This window comes from Pseudomyrmex gracilis, unplaced genomic scaffold, assembly GCF_002006095.1.
Source record: "Pseudomyrmex gracilis isolate BER0280 unplaced genomic scaffold, ASM200609v1 scaffold_265, whole genome shotgun sequence".
In the NCBI taxonomy this organism is placed as follows: Eukaryota; Metazoa; Arthropoda; class Insecta; order Hymenoptera; family Formicidae; genus Pseudomyrmex; species Pseudomyrmex gracilis.
The window spans coordinates 1-24872 of NW_018020849.1; the positions used below are offsets into that span (position 1 = coordinate 1).

Here is a 24872-nt window from a genome sequence, read left to right on the forward strand (position 1 = left end):
TTTTTCTCGGTGAACACAATCCGTCACCATCTGGAACAAAAAGCCAAGACAACTTAATACAGATAAGGGTGTAAGGGAAATCATTAGATTGTTACGTAAGTTCAAGTTAGAAAAGTTTAAATTGTAAAACAAAACTGTGTGTTGTATTAGGAAATACAACACTGACCTTTAGACTGCTTTGAAATAACCCGAACCGGCTCCTCCGGTGCTGCCAACTCCTTTCCTGTGAACAANTCGTCAGCATCTAAAACGAGAAAAATGGCAAAAAAATTAATAAAGATAATTGTGAGAGAAAGAAATCAATAGATTATTATGCAAGATCATGTTATAAAAGTTTAAAATGTAAAACAAAAATGTGGGTTTTACCTGTAAATACGTAACTGATGTGTAGAATGTCGTGAGATGGCCCGATCCGGCTCTTCCGGTGCTGGTATCTCGTCTTCCGTCCATGTGTAATAACTGTCCGCGTCTACAATTGACAAAAAAGGACAAATTGAGAAAAAAATTATAAAAATATTAAATTATTACATATTTTTATCAAAAAGTAATGTTGCGTTGCGTACCTTGAAACTTTTATTTTGTAAACATCCAAATGAAGTTCTGCGATGTTAATATCGTCTTCCAAATGCGTGNCGAAGTTATGTATCACGACTTATATAGCATATGTTTTTACCATTTTAGTACAACAAAATCAATAAAAGATAAAGAGGGATTATGTATATNTTAATTCTTAATACTTTTAAGTCTTAATTGTTTAGGGATTATTTATATTTTAATAATCTATTTGTATGGTATACGTAACACAAGTATTTATATTTCTCGAATAATACAAATTACTAAGAGTCCAAATGTGGTAATCGAGAAAATCGATTTTCAAAACACACATTTGAATATCTTAAAAACATCTACACAATTTGATCTGCCGCCAGACCTCCCCGTTAGCAGCGGAGATAGCAATGGATCTTTTTGCATCTAACTGCTACCAAGGTGAATCTGACAGCAGATAGATCCATACAAATTGTGCAGATGTTTTAAGATTTTGGCTCTCGCTAATCCGTATTATTTTGCGTCGTTTATTGAAATATGTTAAGTTTTGACTGGAAATGCTTGTAAGAATTTTATAAATTATATAACATATGTGAAACACACAACAAAATCAATAACAATCATAAAAAAAGCAAGTTATAAAAGTCGTGATACATTATACAATGGATAAGAATCCATTCACCAGCTTCAACGATAACAAATTATGCATTTTCTTTTTGCACTATCTATGAACAAAAAATAATATTTTTAAAAATTAATATTTTGTTATAAATAGCTATAAAAATATGAAATACTAGCAAAAAGTGCAATAAAATATTTTTATCTAAATAGAATAGTATTTATTTCAATACGTAAAACGTTCGTTGCGGTGTGGAAATTATTGTTAGTTTATTCGATAAACGAACCTCGTAACTTTGAGGTGCGATATCCTAGAAAGGAGAATGATGATAGATCTTGCGCATCGCGTCGCTATGTCTGTCTTTTTCTTACTCCTTTACTTCAGTTTACTTCTTTCACTCTTGTTCAGTACTTGAAAAAAAAAAAAAGAATGATATATAAGTTTTATAAATAATTGTATTATTTCACATTAATAGATAGTAATTTGAGGGGATTTATCTAGTCTATCGCACTCCTGCTCTTGTAAATCACTCAATTCGCTCGGCGAACGACCGCGTCACGATTGACTGTAATGCTCGTCAATTATCGCTTGCGATACAATTTCTGTATTAATCCGTAACTTTGCGACATACACTGATATTCGCGAAATACTGATGTTCGCGCGTGAGATGATAATAAACGCGAAAATAACGAAACAATTCAAACGTANCTACTTGCGCCAGCCATTTTGCGCGAAACACTCACTATCCAATTCGTCATTATCGTTTTTCAGCGCGTATGCGATATTAATTACTGATTGCTTCGAAGGCCCGACACTTTNTGGCACATGCATATCACAGATATTTACGTACAAAACGAAAAAATAGCGAAAATTACCTGATTTGAATGGGAAAAGATCCGCTCCGAGAGCGCAACCGTTACAGAGGAAGACCGTTGCAGATTACTTTTGGTACTTGCAACGGTTGTTGCTAAGCGCTTGCTGCGCACCTCAATACGTTTGAATTCGGGCAATCATGAATAAGTTCCACTTGGCGCAACGATCGCGAGCGTAGATCGCGTCCACAGTGTNCAATCGTATTGGTTATGTTTGGGATATATTGACCAATGCAACAGAATATTGTGAACCCGACCTACGCTCGCGATCGTTGCGCCAAGTGGAAGTTATTCATGATTGTTTGAATTCGAACGTATTGAAGTGCGCGGCAAAGCGCCAACATATATATATATATATATATAATCATAACGAAAAAATATCGTGAAACAAGAGGTGCAACATTTTGTTCATTACTCTTTGAATTAATATATTTCTTAGCATATATTTTATTAGAAAAACATGTGAATAAAATTTATTATATCTTTGTGGTAATTTTTATATATTAATATAACACAGAAAAAAAGAACAGTTTTCTTTTTGTAAGAATTATAGTTACGTTCTTTGAAATTCTATATTATCGATAATAAAACGACTAACTGTGATGATTTAGAACATATGAAAAACACTGTAATAAAATTTATATCATATCTATTTGTAGGCTATATAACAACTAATATTTTAAGAATTTTTTTCCACTTTCCCGTAATATAAATGATAATAATTTAAATATATCTTATTATTACAAACAACCAAATAAAAAATGAATGATAAAAATGAATCTGAAATATTATATTTGTAAATATATTCGTGTTATAATAAAGTAGAGAAAAGTGAACACGTACATATATCACTTCTCATTTTATGCGATCGAGTTTTTGTAACAGTTTGATATCGAATTATACCCGAATCAGAGTGATATCAGGTCCTACTGATATCAATCCTACTGATTGTCCATTAGAAAGGTAATTACTTAAAGTAATATAATTTGAAGGCAAGTACATATAATACTCACTTGATTGTTCACGATCGATCGGCCTTGTTATTATCCACAGGAGCTAATTTATTGTCGAAACTACTCGAAACAATAGCAAAGGCTTGGATTGTACAAAGAGGAAATCTGTAATCCATTGTAAAAACATCCTCAGCGACCCGACCAAACTGCGTTACAATGTAGTTTACTGAAATTAAGTTGCATTTTATTAATACACAGTTGAATTTAATAAATTTGTAAATATGTGAATCGATAGAGATCGAGTGATATTTCTTAGTTATATATAAATATACAGCATGTAAATTAAAAATTTTTTAATATTTCCATTATTGTCTTACCATCAGAAAACTTGAAAATTTTTTACAGACGCCTAGGTTACTCGTCCATAAAAGTTTAGCATGTATGATTGTGTCATCGTTCCATACAGGACTCTTATTGTATAATTCTATTAAATTATTCATATGTTTCAGTTTCCAGCGTTCTGAAAAAGCATAAAAGAAGAAATTTCATATTTAATTTCATATTTACTTTCATATTTAATAGCCATTCCATATTTTATAAAATGTTTAACGTAAACAATGCGGTAATATTGTTGCAGAATATTTTAACATGTTAACAAACTTTTAAATTTCTATTCTTCTCACTTTAGATCTGATTGATATTGCTTTAATAGTAAACTTTATATTCAAATTTATATTTATTGTTATGCTTACTAAGCAATGTCTCTGACTTATCTAGCAAACAAATTTCTACCTTCTTTTGATCGGAAGTCATTCTTGATATAATGACTGTCATTTTATAGTCTTTTAAAATCTAAAACATTAGTGTCCTACACTAGTGTGGCTAATACTTGTTGCGGATTCAAACGTTCGTCGCGTTTATTCATCAATAAATATTCATTGTCGTAAATCGTGAACTACAATCGCAGAAAATTCGTTCTGAGCTTACCGATTTGAGATTCTCTACCTCTTGAAAGATCCACAGTATCACTTGAAATCAGGTAATTGCTTTTTCGCACTTTTTTCTTCTCTCAGCTAACCAATAAAAAAATCTACATAAATATAAACAAATAAAAAACTTGAATCTATCAAAATAAATAAATGTAAACGTACCTTTTTTCTGTAATCACGTTCTAAATACAAGAAATAAGTCAGGTAAAGGTCATGGTTCACACTCTTTTGATCGCAATTTAATCTACATTTATACTGCATATTCTTGTTTGCAAGTTGTAGTACAAACTGTTCGATTGTCTTTCCACACCGCCTTCTAATTCTGAACTCTGTAAACTATGTAAACATATTTATTACAATTAACTCAACATATCTATACGTGTACATATATATATATATATATATCGTATACGTAGGTTTTTGTTTCTCTACTGTACAAAACCTATCAAATACAAGATATTTACAAAAACAGAGTCTGAATCTTCCCATATATAAGTTGAATTTGCAGTCACAACGTAATATGAATTTGTAATATTACCGAAAAAAAAAAAACGGTCGCGCCAAGACTGACTGTAATGCTCAAGCATCACTTGCGATACTTCCGAATCAACGCATACATCCGTCACTTTGCGACATACACTGATATTCGCGAACTGCCGGTTCGCGCCTGAGATAACAGAAAACGCAAAAAATAACGAAACAATTGCAGAAACGAAGCGTACTTGCGCTGGCCATTCTGTATCGCGGAAACACGACCACCGAGAAAACAAATGATTGTTGTCTTGCATCGTTTTTGGCGGGTGTGCGATACTAACCACTTGTTGTTTCAACAAAGAACACTTTGTGGCACATGCATATCGGATATTTACGCGCTAAACGACAAAAATTACGAAAATTACCTGATTTGAACAAGAGGAGTTTCGCTCCGAGTCGCGAGTCCGTTGCAAAGAAGGTATCAGTTTTTTTTTTGTCGCTAGCACCAATTGCAGCCGTAGGTCGCGTCCACATTGTCCAATCGCATTGGTTATGTTTGGATAAGTGACCAATGCAACAGAACATTGTAAATTCGACCTACGCTCGCGATCGTTGCGCCAAGTGGAACTTACTCGCGATTGCCCAAGTTTGAACTAATTGAAATGCGCGGCAAAGAGCACAACATAGCTGCGTTCGTTTTTTTACTGGCAGTACTGAAAATCTATAGATTCGTGTCACGTATACCGTAGATTTTGCAGTAGTGCCAGTAATAACCGAACAGAGCTTATGCCGTTTCTCTTTTGTTCTGTACGCACGAGTCCAAGTGTCGAGACGGATCAAGCAACAAGCTAGCACCGATAGTATATATCTTTAAGTCATTGAATTTTTATTATATGCTTGACATAATACAACAATTTAAAATTATTACTATATCTTGACATAATGGGTGCGTTCAGACAACTCAACAGTTGAGATCATCACTTATGATAGGACTATTCTTCAAAATCTGCAGCAGTTCCAAAAGTATGATCCAATCAGAAGTGATTATCTCTTAACCGTTGTGCAACTGTTGAGTTGTCCGAACGCACCCAATAATTTTAATACATCAAAATTTATTATGTTATTCAAAACTTAATGGGTGCGTTCAGACAACTCAACGGGTTGAGAGATCATCACTTATGATAGGACTATTCTTCAAAATCTGCTGCGGGTTCCAAAAGTATGATCCACTCAGAAGTGATTATCTCTCAACCGTTGTGCAACTGTTGAGTTGTCTGAACGCACCCGATAATAAAACTTCGGTAACTTAAAAATAACGTCGCGACAATAATAATTGCGACTTTTTCTTACGTCTTGGCAGAATAAACATTCAATTACCTAAACTTTCTGTGCTGGCTCTAGCTGCTTCTTCTTTCCCGACACTTGGACAATTGTACATAGCACGGAACAGAACCATATCCACGTTTCAACATAACGTACGTACCGACGAGTCGTTCGCGAATATGGCTACGTAGTTGCCAATGTGCACCACTTACGAACATGGCGCTGGCTTTACAGAGTTTAAAAGCGATTACACATCTCTTATGGCTCTCAGTTTCCGTGGTACGTTTACGCGCTCTATTTGCGCGCGTCAATTCGATATTTCGAGAATCGCAATATCGCGCGTTTTGATATGACGATATATTCGGATTGGCGAACAGTTCACACAGTCAACACGCAACGTGACGGAACTTCGTTCAAATTGTCTCGTATTTATCGCGATTTATTGTCACCTCGCGCGCAATTATTGATCGTACGCGTGTGCGTACGTTGTGAAGTATCGGACATTAACAGAATCACACGTAATTAGGTATCGCGCGATTGCTGATAACAGTAATCGCGAAGTTTACGGCGAAAGTTTTCCGCGAAGAGCGCGCGAGAAACAAAATGACCGACGCGGAGCGCAGAACTACGTTCGAATTTTCATATTTTTTGGATTTTATCGTGTCGTGTGCAAATAGTAGCAAGTGCGTGTCGTAAAGTATGGAAATTATCGTAATAAACGTTTGCGGTGATAAATAACTTGGATCGCGCATTCGATAAAAATGGACGACAATGCTCTACGGTGAAGTCATCGCTGCCGTTTGCGCCAAAATGGAGTGTAATCAAAAGTAAGCACTATATTATCTTTTATTATCATTATTTGCTGCTATTAGCATCAAATAATATAATATAAATTACTGAGAGCAGTAGTAGCGAGATATAGTATGAATGCACATGTAGAATATATAGTTTTTTATTTCACGACATAAATACAACACCGTGCACACTGTGTATATTCGGGTTTTTTTCTCACAAATTTCGACCTTAGTTTCGAAAGTTCGGAACACATGCTGTCTCCAAAAATTCCAAATTTGTCGACGAATGCAATTTTACACGTAATAGCGTTTTCCGGAAATAACATCGATACAATTATTATTTAGTGTTGGGAGAAAAAAATAAATTAATCGTGTAATCGTACACGTCCTGCAGATAGAATGTAAAATTCATTGATCAACAATGAGTCAAAAATATATCTCTGAAATCTTAAAATAAATATATTCTTTTCATATATATATATATATATATATATATCTCTCAGGTTTATATATTCTTATTGTGCTATTGGCGGGCAGCTAACAATTTGACACTACGCAAGTTACTATTTGTACATCCCTCTCGTATAAGCGTAGAGGGAAGAATGATAAAAATATAGCGCTCATTTATATTTACATATTATTAACACGTGTAGACTATAAATGACCACTTTTCTAGAATATGTTAAATTAATATATTTTGAGTATTAACGCGAAATTTTGAAATTTTTTTATACGAATAATTCTGTATTCAAGTCTGCAATCAAACGTTTTCTCCCGATATAATTGTTATTACTTACACATTATAAAAAAACATTGATTAGTGTAATTTTAAAGAATGAATTTTATAGGTGTCTTACGTGTACGCAAAGTAAATTTGAAAGTTTACGTGTCTCTCTTGTTGTCACACTTCAATTTCATTCAGTATATAACGTTTAATCTCTCGATTGAGTAATAACTAAAAAAAAAAGATTCTTTCTTATAGAAAAAAAAACTGATATCGATAGTAATGATATTATTTGATTGTTTTCTACAATAGCTATTTTATCTGTCTGTGTTTATATTACTATTAGATTTATTTCTGTACTTTAATAACTTGAGAATCAATCGAACTATCGAATAAATTTTTACGTACACACATATATATGTTTTTTTTACATGTTAATTTATCGAGTAATATACATGCGCGTATCATTGTACTTTCAAAAACTTACTCTTTTACGCATTAACTTCTATCCTATCTATTATAAGCAAATCTTAATCTACATCATCGCGTTGCGAGAGATAAATAGTGTGTTTATCGAAACAAAACTCGTTGCGTATTTTCAGAACTCTGACGCGCGCACGTATGTGCGTGTGTGTGTCTACCTGCACACGCGCGTGGACTACATTTAAAACAATTATGACTTATTTCATACATTACGCTGTTAACACACACAAAATTCTTCATTTGTACGCACATATTTCTATTAAAGTTTGATAATTTTTTTTTTTTTTTACTTTAGTAAATTCACGAATACGAGTAAGAGTTTGCACGAGACAAGGTTCAATGATACTAGAATGTAATCATTTAGATCCTAGAATTTTTATAAGAACATGACGAAACGTCGAACGTTATCTTATACGCGAAAAACAATTTGATACTTGCATAACATTCTCAGAAAGATAAATACACGAGTATAGAGTATAAGAGAAAAAGAATTAAATCTAAATACTTTTGTGGTCACAAGCCTTAAATTTTAGCAAAAGGTTTGTTTTTTTTAATATTACGTGCAACTATAATGCGCGACTCAGATCAATTTTCCTTCCTGCGAGTCGTTCGCTCACCGTTGCAAAATTATCTTTTGAGGTAGACAGGTATATTCCAATAGCTTTTTATAGCTTCAAGTAACGCTAAACCGAAGGATAAACACTTTCACCGACGCAAAATACCACATTACTTTTTAATCCTACGTCTTAGTAGACCACATATAGTTCAGAATGTGAAACTCTTAAAAAATTTCTCAATCTGATTTACTTCTCGATCCATGCTACAACTGAAACAACTTATTATTCTCTTATGAAGCATTCCCAGCAGCTGTGCATTAAATAACAGAATAACAAGCTAATGGAATATAAATTCAAGATTTGAACCTGTTAGCTTTTTAACTCATAATATTTGAAGCTTAAAAAACTGTTTGTTTACATAATATCTGTAATATAATATCATTTGCTAAAAACTTAAAAAGTAATTCGTGAATTATTTTGTTTAATTACGTTATTCTCACGGTAAATCAAATATTAAAATTGCGCGTGCACTGGGTTCGAGCAGCATATCAAAATGTAAATTTTGCACATTTTGCTAAATAGTCTCGATTTTAGTTATACGATTTTACGTATTTTGTTTTAAAAATTATTTCTTACTCCCGAAAATATTTACTGTTTTGTTTTACTATAAGCTAGACTTTACACAAGTACATCAATTCTAATATAATTTTCTCAATACTATACGTCAACGCGCGCGCACGCAATGCAATTTTAACGTTTATTAGATTATTATTACAGTAACAATATCGCTCTGTGTTATTGTGAACAGAATATGATTTCTATCGACAAATTGTACCGATGTTACATGGTTAAAACATACCTTATCTTTGCGGTTCAGGTACTGTCATTATATTTCTTATCTGAATTAAAGTGCGCGTGTGTTTGTATGTGTGTGTGCATATCAATAGAAACACGATCTTTGAAAAAGACAAAAAAAAGCATTCCTATATATTCTTGATAATATTTGCTACTTGTTTGAGTTACATTCAAATTTTGCGAGAAGATCTTAAATAAATAGGCAATAATATGAAAACGTAGACGTGGCTGTGTCATAAGAATCATTACTATAAATAAACATCTAAATTTTTCTGATAAACATGATTCAAAAATAAATATGTATATGTATATGTATATATATATGCATATATGTTATTCGTTTTTCATCGAGTTGCAATAAAATTATTGTAATATATTAATACAATACTGCGGTACTTTTCTCAATATCTAATCTCCACATGATTATCGACATGATTTGCGGTTGTCACTTATTATTACAACCACGCTATAATTGATTTCGCGCTTTAAACGAGAGGCGGATCTTTTTGTTGGTCCATTTCTTCGACCGTAATGTATAGACCCTCTTCCTCATAAGTCGATTCATGCTTTGCTAACACTTTCAGTAAAGGCCGCAGCTTCATCCACCATTGATACGTCGGAATGCGATGCCTAAAACATTTTTATTAAGTACCACGTTAGTGAAAGCAGCGTGGAACAAATCTCTCAATATATTACAACTTGTTGAAAAAGTCAATAGAACGCGTACTCAAAGTCGGTAACTTCGATAAGTTCCGTAAATGGTGTAAATCTATACTGGCGTCTGATAATGCCAAGCATTACTGCGCTGTCCGCCGTTGTAGTAAGCGTTTTTCCATCGAGACTGGTACATTTTCTCAATTGATCGCTCAACCATTCCACCGCTTTAGCACCCATTTTTGTACCCAAATTACGGTCGAAAGGCGTTGGCGAGCCACCTTGCTGCATATGACCTAAAAAGACAAAATATTTGATGTAACAACAAATTATTCGTATATTTATCTTATATATTCTCATAAAATTGTATCAAGTAAAATAATGAATATTATGAGCAAAAATAGAAAAAATACATACCAAGTATGTTTCTTCTGCAGCTAAATAAACCTTTTCCTTCTTCACTGAAAAGTCTAAACATAAATTCAGTGTTGTAATTTTCATTGGCATTCTCGTTTCTAATAATGAGACCTCTCTCAACGCCTTCCGACATCTTTCCAGCCATTGCAATAACATCTTGATTCAAATCTTTGATATTGAACTTTTCCTCGTATATATATGCCGCATCGGCACCGCCGGCTAAACCAGCAACGGTTGCTAAGTATCCGCAATAGCCACCCATCGTTTCGATAATAAATACGCGGCGTTTGGTACCTTGCGCTGACTGTCGAATGCGGTCGCAGATCTAATAGCGAAAGATTATTAGTTTAATAATATAACATAAGCGTTTTCTTAATCTATATATATATTCCGACGCTTACTTCTGTAATTTCATTCAAAGCTGTGTCACAGCCCAGAGAAAATTCAGTACCCGGTACATTATTGCTAATAGTCGCTGGGATCATAGCGATAGGAATTCGAAACTCCTCGTATTTGTCCCTTGCTTTGAAAAATTTGAGACCCGTTTGATAACCCTGAAGACACAATTATAAATTAAATTATACATTTTTTTTTTTTAACGACGCGCTCTTATCTCTAGATGATCAACGTGCAAAAATCGGAAAACGTGTTTCACCTCAAATCCACCAATGATGAGCAATGCTTGTATTCCAAATTCTTTGAGTTTCTGAGCAATTTGAGGTAACTGATCGTCTTGTGGCGGTGCACGTTTCGTTCCTAGTTTTGCACCACCCTCTGAGACCCATCCAGTAACTGATGGCCAGTCCATCAACTTTAATCTACCAGCCATGAGACCCAACACTCCGTCGCAGATACCGTAGACCTGCGTTACATAACATTAGAATGCAACAAAAAAGACACTTGCAAATCTCTTGAAATATGTTATAGACCAAAAACACTACCTTGTCTCCTCGATAAATACAATTTCTCACGAAAGAACGAACCGCCGCGTTCATGCCGCACGATGGTGATCCTATATGCATGACTGCTACCGTATAGTTATCCTGCAACAAAACCACAGGTTGTAACAAAATGAAAACCGATACGACATATCATGCAGCGTGCACGAGACCACTTTTCGTGTATGACGTTGTGTGGTAAATAGCGCACACAATGCTTTGTTCCGTTTGCCTATGGAAGCGATCGTACGATAAAGTATGATAAATGATATATTTCTAAAATAAGGCACACAGTCTCTACTCCAAAGCTGGGTTAACTCACTTGTCCGTATAAAGTGTATTGCTATGGAAGGAAAAAGGTATCGTTAGGAAAATTACGTTCACAGGGACGTTATACATATAATATTTGCGAACAGTGTTATGTAATATGCTTATATAAGCTCTTAACAGATTTACCTTCGATAATGCACGCCCATTATTTTCCTGAAGCAGTATTAAATAGCACATATAGTAATTTATATATATATTCAGTATTATTTTTTTTATTTTATTATATTGCGCACACAAAGATTCAAGAGTTTATTAAATACAAAGTTTATTAATAAAAGTTTATATATTTTTAGTAATATATACTCTCTATCTATTGCGCGCGAGATATTAACGCTGTGCTAATACTGCATAAAATATAGAGTTGAGTTTTTGGGTTAAATAAACTTAAGGGGTAAACAGAAAATGATTGATACCTTGTTACTGTCGTTCTCTAGGAGAGGAGCTTTCAAACGAGTCAGCTTTTTGTATGTTTCCAAGTTACGTTCAAAGCCCCTAAAAAAAAATACATATATAGATGTATCCTATACTTTACACTTTTCAGTACTCAAGTAACAAATCACTATGTACTCACTTTCCTCGAAGATGCACAGCGAGATCCCAATTCTTATCGGCCATAGCTTGCGCAACAGCTTTCGTACGACGAACACATTCCATTAGTGGTAATCTCACAGCTTGATTTCCGTCCAATGTAACGACACATGCTTCTGTATCGGGTGTTGCCTCCATTAAAGCCATCACAGCTTCAGCTCCCATTCGGCATCCCTGTAATCATTTGCATCATATCAAAAATATTGTATACTACTGTAAACATTTTGCGAGACTAAATCAATGCAAAACTGTATTAAAAATACTAAAATTTCATTATATAAGAAAAGAAAAACATAGAAAAATCTTACCAAAACTCTATCGAAAGCAGAAGGATTGCCACCTCTTTGTACATGACCTAACACGGTAATTCTCGTATCCTGCTGTAATTTTTCTACAACTACTTTATGAACTTTTTCTGCGGTAATTGGGTCTCCGTTTCTGTCGACAGCTCCCTCAGCCACGATAATAATGTTAAGTCGTTGTCCAGTAAGTCTTTCCTGCAAGGAACATCGTACAGAAATAAAAAAAATTGAATCTACGAAAATTAAAAATTAAATTGCTTTAATTTGTAAGTTTAAAAGCAAACAATTGAACAATAAAATTGAAGAAAGAATAGCATAAACGCTGAAAAAGATAATGAATATTAATAATTCTAAAATAGACTGTTAATTTTAATTTGTTGCTTTGTATAAAAAGAGATTTTATATGTTGGTTTTTATTAAAACACACATCTATTAGAATATACATATAGATATAGTGTCATGTACACACACATACACGCACATAACATTAAAAACTTGTAACATTAAAATATCGGAGCCAACAATAGCTTATTTTTTTATGTACATTATTATTTTTATCGTTTGAAAAATATATATAAATTATTAGCATGCATTTGATTAAGTTTATATTATTTTTTTTTTTACGTGCAAAAGGTATACTCTGAAGCAAATAACTTATTATTAAAAGATAAACAAAATTAAACATGTAACTGAAATAATTGTAACAGTTTGCAACTAAACATAAAAGAATAAAGCAAAAGCTGAAAGCAGGATATTTTTGCAGGATAAATTAAGTATCAGAAAATAAATATAAAGAGTAAAAGTAAGATGTTTATATCGTAAAAAATAAAAAAAAAAAAATATTATCGAACCTGCAATAATTTTTTGCACAGCTTGTTGGGCCAATCCTGCTCGGGTGGCCATTCAGGGATGAAAACAAAATCAGCTTCGCAAGTTATAGCTGCCACCAGAGCCAGATAACTGTAATAGTATTGTAAAACCTAACTAAACTGTAAAATAACATGTAAACTAATATTACATGTCATTATTTATCTTGATCGTGTGAAGTTTAAAGGTTGTGCTCGGATCGAAATGTATGGACAAAAATTAATATTATATTTGCAATAAATCTTCGCGCAATAAATGCAAACAGGTTCAAAGAAAAAGAAAATAATTAAATTTCATACAAAATCTGATTATTTCGGGAAGATTATATTGCGGGCTTTTTAAATAATGCAAAAACACGTATACATATTGGGATTTGATAAAAAATTTTGAAGTAACGACTGGTTGAGAAACGTGCCTGTCGCACAGCTCTACAAAGCTCCTCGATCCAGTCACCACTTGTCGGAGATTCGGGAATAAAGGAATAGCAGGCTTCGGTAGACAAACTTGACGCTATTGTCAGGTACCTGAAAGACTCTGTCATCTAATTATCTTCAGTACCACCGATTGTACTGCCGTTTACGTACATTTAACTTTACATTAATTAATGCGTAACAAATAAGGCATACAAATACAGACTTTCTTCACATTCCGCCTTTGTCATACTTTTCGGAGGAATGTGCATTTTTTCGTAGCAAAAAAACCTGGACATATAAAACTGGACATGTAAAACGTCTCTCGTATTTAGTCAAGTTAGTAGAAATTAGTAAACAGTAATGTGCACAATCTAAAAAATTTGGAAAATCTCTTGGACGTGCCTGCTCCAATTTTCTACATAATTTTTCGGGCCAGTCAACGGGAGGCGGACACTCTGGGATGAAAACATAGTCGGCCTCCGCTGATAAAGCGCCGACGATAGCCAGATACCTAACCGAAAGTTATTCGTTTATCTATATCATCAGTTAGTTTATCTATGAACCTTATCATTGAAACGCGACGCAGCTTTATTAAACGATACTAAGAGCACTGACTTATTAAACTGCATAACAAAATACGTGTGATGGTTTTCTACATTTTAAAACGTATGTTTGGAAATCCATAAGATCATTTAACAAATATATCAAAAGTAAATTATTCTTTCTTATTCTTTCAAGAATTAAAATAGAATTTATGTGTAATTTACACTTACCCGCAATGACGACCCATAACTTCCATAATAAATGTTCTTTGATGAGAAAGAGCTGTGCTAACAATAGCGTCTATATTTTCAATGATACGATGCAACGCGGAGTCGGTACCAATAGTCATATCTGTACCACAAAAATCGTTATCAATGGAACCTACTAAACCTACGATGTGCAACTGTTTGTTCTTCTCTCTCTGTTCAGCAGTTATGTCCCCTGATAGAAAAAGAAGTAACGTCAATTTCAAGAGAAAGAGAATGTATCTAAGATACATATATCGTCAAACAATAAAACGATTCTTTCTATTTACCGGATTCAACGAGTTCCTTCAGAAGATCCGGCCATTCCTCCTTGAAGAGATTGGCACCAGTGAGGGAACCGTCTCCACCAATCACCACTAAATTCGTTATCCCGAAATTGACCAAGTTCTTGGCGGCTGTTCTGCGACCAGCACGCTCCCGAAATTCTTTACATCTAGCAGAACCGATTACCGTGCCACCCTAAATAAAAAATATATCTTACAGACAAAACAAAAAAATGATATGATACAATTTTTTATACTGCAATCCGTACTCTGTGAATGATGCAAGAAACGGATGACCATGTAGCCTCCTCGATATTTTTTCCGCCATCTACCATGCCTTGATAGCCTTCCCGAATAAAGTACACTCTGCACCCGAGATAAATACCCATCCTCACGACTGCTCGTACAGCAGCATTCATTCCTAAGTAATGACACATCAGAAATACGTTAATTGTCTTTATTTACATGTTACGTGTGTGAAATAGTGTCGTTGAATTAATTTTGATACCTTGAGAATCGCCTCCACTGGTGAAAACGGCGATGCCCTTGCCCTTGTGGCTCCCGGGCTTTATAAATCTTTGAGCTGGCGCGTCCTCGGCCATGATTGTGTCGCAATACTGTTTATAACTCTATAATTAAAAAGAAAAATCATTAATATGTAAAGTTGATATATCTTTCGATGATTTTTGAAACGATACATTTTTTTTCTCTCTTTTTCTGATTTATCTCAGCGACGTCTACTACACTGTGTGTGATGTAACAGTTTCTATATACTTCGCTAATATATTTTTGTAGCGTGTATGAGAAAGAGAGAAAGAGAATAAGTGTGTAAGGAAAAGCAGACAAAAACAAAAAAAAATAGCATATCATAACTTTCTTACAGATTGTGGAAAACGCAAACTCCTAGCATATTCTTCTTCGAGCGTGTCAAATTTGATCTCAAATGAAGAACCACTTGGTAAATTTTGAACCGAATCAAAAGTCGTCCAGAACATCTATACGAGATCGAATTTTCTTCGAATATTTATTACGTGTCAATGTTTTTACGATTGAGAAGAAAAACAAAATTAAAGTTATTATTTAACAAAGCGCTTGCCTCTGGAAATATCACAGAGAGCTTTAGATTTTGCGTACTGATTTTTCTCAATCGATCGGCATCAGTTTCCTTCAATACTTCAACGGCAATAGATTTTCTCGACATATCTCCGTGTGCGACATTGTCCAGAGAAAATTTTGTTTGATTAGAAATATTGGAATTTTCTTTTGCATTTTGCACACGTGTATCTGGAGCATCATCCAAATCACTGTCATTTTCTGCATAACTTGAATAATTTTTATCTGTGCAGCGACACCGAACACTTTCATCATCTTTGAACATTTCTGTCATACGCGTTTGTTTTCGATTATTTAACTAATTTTTTACTTTACTCAATGAAAATTTTAACCTAGATTCAGTACGTTTCAGGTGTATTTGACAAGCAATAGATTTTTAGTCCGAATTTTATTACAAAAAAAAAACAATGAAACGCGCTTGCAAAATCTTCCACTATCTCTCGTCAAATTGTTCGAAAATCCGTTTCTTTACAAAGTTATTATATTTTATTTTCTAATTTGTGTAACAAAAACAAAAACTACTAAGCTATTAAAGATAGATATGTTATATTTCAAGTAGAAACATAAGATAAAAAATAGGCTGTGATAAAAAAAAAAACTTGTGAGAGCACGAACTCCATTAAATATAAAGTATATTCGAAGTCTCGTATAGCTGTCAAAGTGGACGTTGCGACACGCGTCCATTCTCCGCAGTCCTTTTCGTTTTAAAATTAAGTAACACGTGCGTGTGTGAGCGAAATTTGGCTGTGTTTCAGAGAAGCGAGAGACATCAACAACTCGTAACGGGATATGATACGGTTACTACTGGTTGTGCTTGCGCCGAGCTTTTTTTGTCGACTTGTCATTACAACGACGGATGACACGGTCTACTTTACGTGTGTATAACGAGAGGCAATAACATCGATTCTAAAAATACAACGTGAAAAATACAATCGCATTGTACGATTACGGTAATTGTGTGGATCTAAAAGTATCTCTCTGCACGTTTTCTTCATTTCTGTTAACTCTCCTCGTGACAACAGTAATAATTCGCGAAAGATGCGCAAAATGCAACTGCACTCGCAAGAGAGACGGCAGCTGATGCGTATCTCGTGACATGTTTCATGTGCTATCTCGCCAATTAGATAATATCTCTATCACACTCTCATTAAATGACAGAAAAATACTATGTGACGAAAATCGATCAAGACGATGTAGGCCGCAATTTGCATATTTGTTCTGTCATCTCACTTGCACCGTTTACGATTGCTAAATTAAATTATTGTTGGATACAAGGGTTAATTATTTAATTAACCCTTCGGTTGTTTAAATTATTGTTCGTGCTATTTGCAGTCGTCACGTGAATCGCGTCAGGCGTTTCTCCGGCTCTCTTCTGACCGACTCTAATCAATCTGCAAGACGAAGCGAACTGCGTTAATCGTTTCTGTGTATTCTAACAACCTGCGTAAGGTTAACCTAGACACATATCACACTGGTCAGAAAATCATTGAATGAGCGTTTACAGCCGGAGTTGGGCGAAATCGTCACTTGAACGTGTCGAATGTGGCACAAATCAATTACGGAGCAACGTTATCACTGATCGACGGAACGAACTTTTAACTTAACAGGTCAAAATTGACAGTCGCACGCCAAGTGACAAGCGTCGTTCTGGAAAATGAATCGACGAACGTCGGTCGCGCGCTCGAAATCCACCGTCAAATCGATTATCATAAAACAATGACAAATTCCGGAACTCACCAGAAAAACGTGTAATAATTAATGACGATGAAGTTCCTCTGCTGCCAACAAATGTCAACGTTCCTCTGACCAACGCTGTCGATCGCCGCTGCCCGCTGCAACGACGTTCGGCGGACTGAAGGTGACCTTTGGGTTGGCCCGCGCGTCACCTCCTACCTCGTCGCCGTCGTCACGTCGTCTGAGCCAATCGCGATCGAGCAGTTGCACCGACCGACAGTGCAGACCATTCACGGAACGCATTCGAACGAATTCGAGATCGCGCGCTATGCGACATCGATAGGTTGCATTCGAGGCGAAAAATTCAAAAGAAGGAACATTTTTTCGCGAACAAAGATTACGTGAAAATAAGAAGTACGAAAAAATCTCAAGAATTTAATTTTTTTTTGTAATTTAAATTTTGTTTTTAGATTGAAAACTGCGAGCTGAAGTTTTAAATTTTATATTTGAGACTTACCTGTTGAGAAATCTCCGAATCGTCGAAAGATTGCCAAGATGAGCACGTCGAAGATTCTTGACTTTCAAGTGAACTCATGGTTGAAGTATCCATTAGGTTCACCTGCACGCAGTGATGATGTTGAAAAGAAGCGACGTTTATACTTCAAGCCGTATTTGTTCGCCGTATTATTGCGTGTGTACACAATATAGAAATAAACGTTATCTAGAAGGATCGTTTATTGCAAACGAGGTAGATTAATATATAAAGTAATACATTGATCAATGTTGAGGCGCGGTTTTTGTCGGTAGAACAAACAAAACAAAATAATTAGAAAGAGATAACGTACATTGATCGATTAGTTTCGTCATCGTGCACACTCGGAGACACATATATAATGTTTTACGATCATCGTAAAGTATTTTATAAACAATGTCATTTTTTTTGTATACGCTTCCTTTTCTCACTTATACATAAAATTTCGCAAAATAAAAAACAATCTCATTGGTTTTTAATTTCTATATCGTCACAAACATTTAATTTATTTTAAAAAAATAATCTTTAGATACTTAAATTTGTTATATCCGTGATTAAAATGTTAACTTTGTAGTTAAAAACCAATGTAAATTTAATCTTTAATCACTTAGAAGTTGAAAACTATTACGATATTTCAAAGAACATGTCGTTAAAATATAAGTTTTGTGATTTTTTTTTAATCTTGCGTGTATATGTACAAAAAATCTTTTTTTAAAGAAAAGTGAACTTACCTGAAGACAATGCTGAGTAGCAACGTTTCGGGACGTAAATTACAGTTTTGAAATTTTATAAAATTCACAAAGTTTGAACACGCAATTTAAAAGTGTCTTCAATCGCAATGCAAATTAAAAACCGACTATATTCCTTTTATATCAACTTTCGTATTATTTGTCTATTTTATCTTGAAAAAAAAAAAAAAATTACAAGAAAACCGTTTGAGACACACAAATTCACTTCTTCGCATGTGCGAAATGCTCTGAGAAATGCTTTTATATTGACGATCCGAGCGCAGGGCTCGGGTTAAATACGTGCTTCGGGTCTCGTATTTGCACCTTTCAGAACGAAGCATGATGGCCGACTGGACGAACATGACGCAATGCTCATCATCTTACGCATAATTTGCTGAGCGAAGTCTAGCAGAGACACAAAAACCTCTAATACATACATTTGTATAACAAAAATATACGCCTAACTTAAAATTCATGCCATGCGCTTGATCTTACAAAGTTGATTGTTAAATTAATACTTAAACGTCTCCTTTTTTTTTTACGGAAACGTTTCAACAAAAAAAAAGAAAAAGGTGTAATAACGGAAAGAACATTTCTAGAATTCTTCTACGGTCTTCTACAATCTTCTAGAATTCAGTCGATGCAGCGACTGACATGGGTCTGAAATAACTGCACCGTTTCGTCGCTTTTATAGCTTTATTTACAAACATCACCCCGCCAAATTAGCATCTTTTTCTCTTTGTTAATCCATAATATATTCGATTGAAACGGCATTGATTTATATCAATTGAAAGAGGGATATAGCGGTGAATGGGGAGGAAGAATAGATGAAGGGCGAGGTCAGATCAACAGCTAAAAATAGACTAGAAGTTCAGAGGAAAACCAAAGAAAAACTTTGTTCTAGAGAGGTTTGCACGGTGACACAATCGAAACACTGAATATATCGACCGATAATGTGAAGAGGAAAAAAAGAAAAATATCAAACAAGGGGAAAATTGTGACGTATTGTGAAAACTGGATCGTCCAAGCGCAATCGTAATAGTATATTGTTAATCAAACACGAGAGAGCTCACGTTTTTGTCGCTAGCTAAACATTGTTAGCCAGTCACGAGTTCTCTCCCACGATTTGACGAATATACTCTCGCGCTCTTAGCTAAATTAACGCGCTCGTATAGATGCCTTTCATTATTTTCCGTCTTTTTTTTTTATTAAGAAAAAAAGAATTGCAATAAATTGTTATTGTAATTAATAAATCTTTGTGTTTGTTCAGTGCTTGTGCAATCTACCTTTCTTGAGAAAAAAATGTGCGATTTAGAAAAAAAAAATTAACCGGGAAAAGGAGTCGATGAATGTTGAAAATGGCTAATCGACAAATGTTAATATAATTATTGTTATCGAAGAGTCGGTGTATATTTGCTCGACGAAAACTAAAAAATTGGATTGCTACAAGATATTGCATCACAAGAAATTTAAACACCTGATGCAATACACCAATATCCCCACAAACGTCCCACGACTGCACAATCTGATGCAAGTGGAACTTTCATACTTTCATACTAGTTTTGAAAATAATTTAAATGGAGAGAAACAAAGATTAAAAAAAAATAAGGGTAAACTAAACTTTTGCCGGATAAGAACATCTACGCGGGAGCTCATCTATCACACAAAAATGTAATCTGTATCTCAACCTCGTTCTGGACGCGACAAATTCTACGCTCTGTCTCTCTCTCTCTCTCTTTCTTTCTCTCTCAACTTCAAAGAAAAAATCTCTACTCTTATCGCTCTAGAATTTCAGCATCAAATTTCGCGATCATTCATTTATTTCTTCCTCGAGCGATTTTCGAGAGTTGTCGCGCAATTCGCAGGTTGAGATTCATTTGGATCTACACGTTCTCTACCTTAGTTGTATGTACGACAAGACCTGCTGGAGGAGTACGGTTATTACGTAAATTTACGTGAATGACTGCGGAAACATTGTCTTCTTGCGCAAGTTTTTGGAATTCTTCCGTTAAAATTATTATTCTTTCTACCTCCGCAAAACGCTTGGCCTTTCTTCTCGTCGCATTAAAATAGTTCGCTACTTTCGTTAGCAAAAACCGTTTTTTTTTTTTTTTTTTTTTTCGTAATCTCGACTACACGTATAAATTGTGCAAAAAATTTAGCATGATTAATCAATAGGCCTTTCTTGTCAGAGAAGGCACGCGTACATATACATATATGTATGTATATATATATATATATATGTATATATATGTATATATATATATATCTCGCGTCATTATTTTTTTAACGTATCTTTCTGATGATGTGCACATCCATATATACACGCACACGCATACATAAATGTACGTATGTATGAATATATAGTGTGAAAGTCGTGTATACACACAGTACATATAGTACATCTAGATATACGACAAGAAAAACGGAGGATGGGCAGTTGGCGAATGGAAGGTAAGATGGGGATCAAAGCGAAGTGAGGACAGGGCAAAGAGATGTATATCTAATGCAATGATATCCATAATAGCAATCGTGATAAATATCCCTTTTGTTCTTTTCCTTTTTTTTTTTTTAAGTACATAAAAAAAGTTTCCGTACCTCCAGCGTGCTTTGAAATCTCGATATAATGCTAGACCTCAACTATGCCAAATAATACACATCGTCCTCACGCGAACGTCGTCCCACGTTCAGGTTTTATTTCCTTCTTCCCTTTCTTTCTCTTTCTTGTTTTTCGCATCGATTGCAAAAATCTTTTGTCATTATCGAGTTATCAAGAAGACTAAGCGGTTAATCTCACATGTTGATTGTAAAACAAACAAAACCATTGTTAACAAAATTCCAAAGAAACCGGCAGTAAATTAACACCGACTTACGTGAAAGCGTGTACAAGACAAAAAGCAAAACTTGGTCAATCATCTTGTGAATAACATTGTCAGAGTGTTTAACATGTATTTAAAATTTATTCAAAAGATTACCAAAGAGTTTTTCACGATGTTCTTCTACAAAGATGTAAAACACTGAATAACTTAAAAATATCGCAGATTGGGGATTTCGAACCCAAGGAAAAGCAATTCATTCCAATCCAATGAAATCATGTAGTGTTTAACGACAAAGTTTACTTATTAATTATCCAAATAATGATCTTAACTTTTGTCCTCAAACCGTTCCCGCCGTGAAACATCATTGCCGTGTGTAAACATATCCCTCGATACGATGGTATCATCGTTAAAAGCAAGATACAGCTGTGGGTTTTTCTCAGACATTTTATCAGAATTTATTATTATTTCGTGTAAACGTTTATAATAATTATAATTTACAATTACGATGGGTTGATGATAAATACAAATAGAACAACGTAATTTGAGGCGGGGAGGAAAGGAGAGTAGAAGGAAAAAAGGAAGAGAAAGAATAGATGGTAGATGGAAAACGATCGATCAATGTGTTTGGATAGATGATGAATGGATGTGATGAGATTTGGGGGGGGGGGAGGGGGATTGGGACGAATAATTGTTCGAGAATTTGTATAAAATTCGCGTTGCCACATCATATTTGGAATGAAGAGACGTGCCGTCGCCGCTGCTCGTGCGATTGTAGACGTATCACGTTCGCGCGCTATATGGATACAGAGAATTGATGCTTCAAATAAACTTTGGAAACAACCCACATACGAAATGATCAAATAAAACAAAGGAATACGAGGAGGAGAGAGATTCGAAGGAAAACTTTTGGAACTCAAGATCGGAGAAACTATACAATACTCTCAGAATGGCAATGGCAATGGCAATGGCAATGGCAATGGCAATGGCAATGGCAATGGCAATGACAATGACAATGATTATGATAATAATGACAATGATAATTGATGATAATATATGAGAATAAAGTAATGTATGATACTAATGTATGATACTAATGTTGATGTTTCTGATGATGGTGACATATATAATAATGATAATGATGATGATGACAACAACAATGTAATTGCTGTTATAATGGTGATAATGATAATAGTAATATGATAATGATGACAATGCTACTAATGATGATAATGACGATATGGTGATGACAATGAAGACAAAGAGAAAGATGAAGGTGATCATGATGATTATGAATGATGATGACGATGACGATGACGGTGATGATGATGATGATGATAATGATAATGATGTTTCTTCCGACCCGAATAAAGTTACTGCCAAGAATATTAAAAAAACATAACATTTATTTTGGAAAATTCACAATATTCAGAAAAATGAGTAGAACACAAACTGTTAACTTTCGGATTTGTTGAATTGAGAATAGGCAGGTAGGATAATAAGAGAGAAAGTGAAAGGAAATATACAAGGACATAAAAAAAATTGGAATGGGAAAAATATTTTTTGAAGAGAAATAGAAAGAGACAGAGACAGAGAGAAAAGGGAGAATTTAAGAGATAAAAACAAAAAAAACGCTATATTTTGAAACAAAATTTTTTCAAGAGAATTCTCGAGAGGAGTAGAGTAAAATGTTACATTCGGAGAAGGCTCGCTATGCAAACCCACTATACATGTATAAATATATGTATGCATATGTATATATACATATATGTATGCATTTTGTGTAGATGACGATAACCTTGACATATTTATCATTTCTGTGATTGTACACGCGCATCCTTTTTTGCATAGTTAGCCCTCATTGAACGTTTTCAAAACAGAGAGAAGTAAGGCCAATAACGAAATAATACCTGCACCCTTCTTCACCGTTTCCAATCCTTCATCCTAAAGTCTTGTGATTGTAAGCGTCAAGGCAAAATATAAAAACGAGACACAAATAACAAGAAATAAATGTGAGACTTATATAAGAAAAAATCGTATTTTGTTTTTATATTCAATTCATATACATAATTATTTTATTTCCTGTTATTTATATCTCATTTTTATTATCATATTCTGAACCTAAAGGCCTCGTCTAGAATAGATACAAGTTACAGGTCGCAAGATGTTGCTTCTGTCTGTATAGAACTGGCTTGACTTTCACGTTCTATGACCGTTACACGTTCGAAACAAAAACAATATTTGTGACAAGTTATAAAGCTTTAATTTACACACGCTACAATTTCAGATTTCATTTGAAAAAGGAATTAGGCTTGGGAGAAGTCAGACACACACAGTGCGACTGTTCTCTGCTCATCACTTCTCCGCAATTCTATATCTGTCTCTCTCTATCGTATTTTATTTTCTTCTTTGCAACTGAATGATGCCATTGCGCGCTTTTCCTTTCCCGGCGATTTCGGACACTTTTGTATTCGGAACAGACACCAATTTTATACATCGAGAAATAGCAATACGGTAACGGGGAAACGTCTATAACGTTAGTATGAGAGTGAAAGATCGAATAGAGTGCGAGAGAAAGTCAAAGGTCCGGATGCCAGGATCAGGGTGTATACAACTTCGTGGTAACGTGTGCAATCTCTACATCTCGATAATTATTAGCAACTTGCATTATCTCTACTTTTTTTCCCTCATTTCACTCTACGATCGCGTAAAACCGAGATACGTGAACGACCGCAACGATAAGCAGCACGGCAAAAAAAACATGCTCCGGCCTTTGGTGAATCCGCGGAGGTAACTGCTAGGTCTTGGTTGTGTTGAAGTTTCTTGTAAAATAAAAACAAAAACAAAAACAAAAACAAAAAAAAATACCGAGTATATTCAATTGCATGCAGCAGCGTAGTAAGGAAAAACGGCGCTCTGATTTCCAGATACAATGATTAAGTATCATCAGGCAGAGTCGCGCAGAGATTCCCAAAAGGAACTTGGTTTCTCAATTTACATTTTTTCGGCCATTATATGCTTAGATAAGTGTAATAAATATTTATAAACGCGGGGTATTTATAAACAGTGGGATCACAAATAATGTCTGCTAAAGAGCGACATCGTAGAACATTTTAAAAATTTTCAAAAGTCAAATTAATAAATCTTGGCTCTTTAGCGCACATTAGTTTTAATGATAAGACTACATATACTCTAGAATGCAGAAACAGTATTCTAACTACTAGAAATCTTAGTTCCTT

The 24872-nt window shown here is 34.5% G+C and overlaps 1 protein-coding gene and 1 pseudogene across 7 annotated transcripts; both read right to left on the bottom strand.

Moving 5' to 3' along the window:
- Positions 1–4714, bottom strand: LOC109859511 (annotated as a pseudogene).
- Positions 4715–8023: 3309 nt separating this feature from the next.
- On the bottom strand, positions 8024–23205 carry LOC109859500 (ATP-dependent 6-phosphofructokinase). 7 transcript variants are annotated; one of them, XM_020437816.1, is made up of 18 exons: positions 18821–23205; positions 18075–18278; positions 15279–15399; positions 15040–15191; positions 14777–14966; positions 14472–14682; positions 13270–13378; positions 12425–12613; positions 12100–12290; positions 11942–12020; positions 11655–11681; positions 11521–11541; positions 11202–11303; positions 10916–11122; positions 10662–10814; positions 10261–10585; positions 9917–10139; positions 8024–9819 (listed from the first exon to the last, which is right to left on the bottom strand). In XM_020437816.1, exons 2-18 carry the CDS (start codon positions 18165–18167, stop codon positions 9675–9677), a joined length of 2538 nt encoding a protein of 845 aa, XP_020293405.1. In that variant the 5' UTR covers positions 18168–18278; positions 18821–23205; the 3' UTR covers positions 8024–9674. The 7 variants fall into 7 exon arrangements, with proteins under 7 accessions (XP_020293405.1, XP_020293407.1, XP_020293412.1 ...); XM_020437818.1 differs by lacking the exon at positions 13270–13378 and adding an exon at positions 14101–14209; XM_020437823.1 differs by lacking the exon at positions 18821–23205 and adding an exon at positions 17621–17883 and having other exon boundaries at positions 18075–18147.
- Positions 23206–24872: the final 1667 nt, after the last annotated feature.

Excerpts from the sequence above, each read along its gene's own strand:
- LOC109859500 (XM_020437816.1), bottom strand. The coding sequence starts at position 18,167 with ATGGATACTTCAACCATGAGTTCACTTGAAAGTCAAGAATCTTCGACG. Across the intron at positions 11,542-11,654 it reads ATGGGCGTGCATTATCGAAG|CAATACACTTTATACGGACA; the intron begins GTAAATCTGTTA and ends TTCCTTCCATAG. Across the intron at positions 10,140-10,260 it reads CTGCAGAAGAAACATACTTG|GTCATATGCAGCAAGGTGGC; the intron begins GTATGTATTTTT and ends TTGTCTTTTTAG.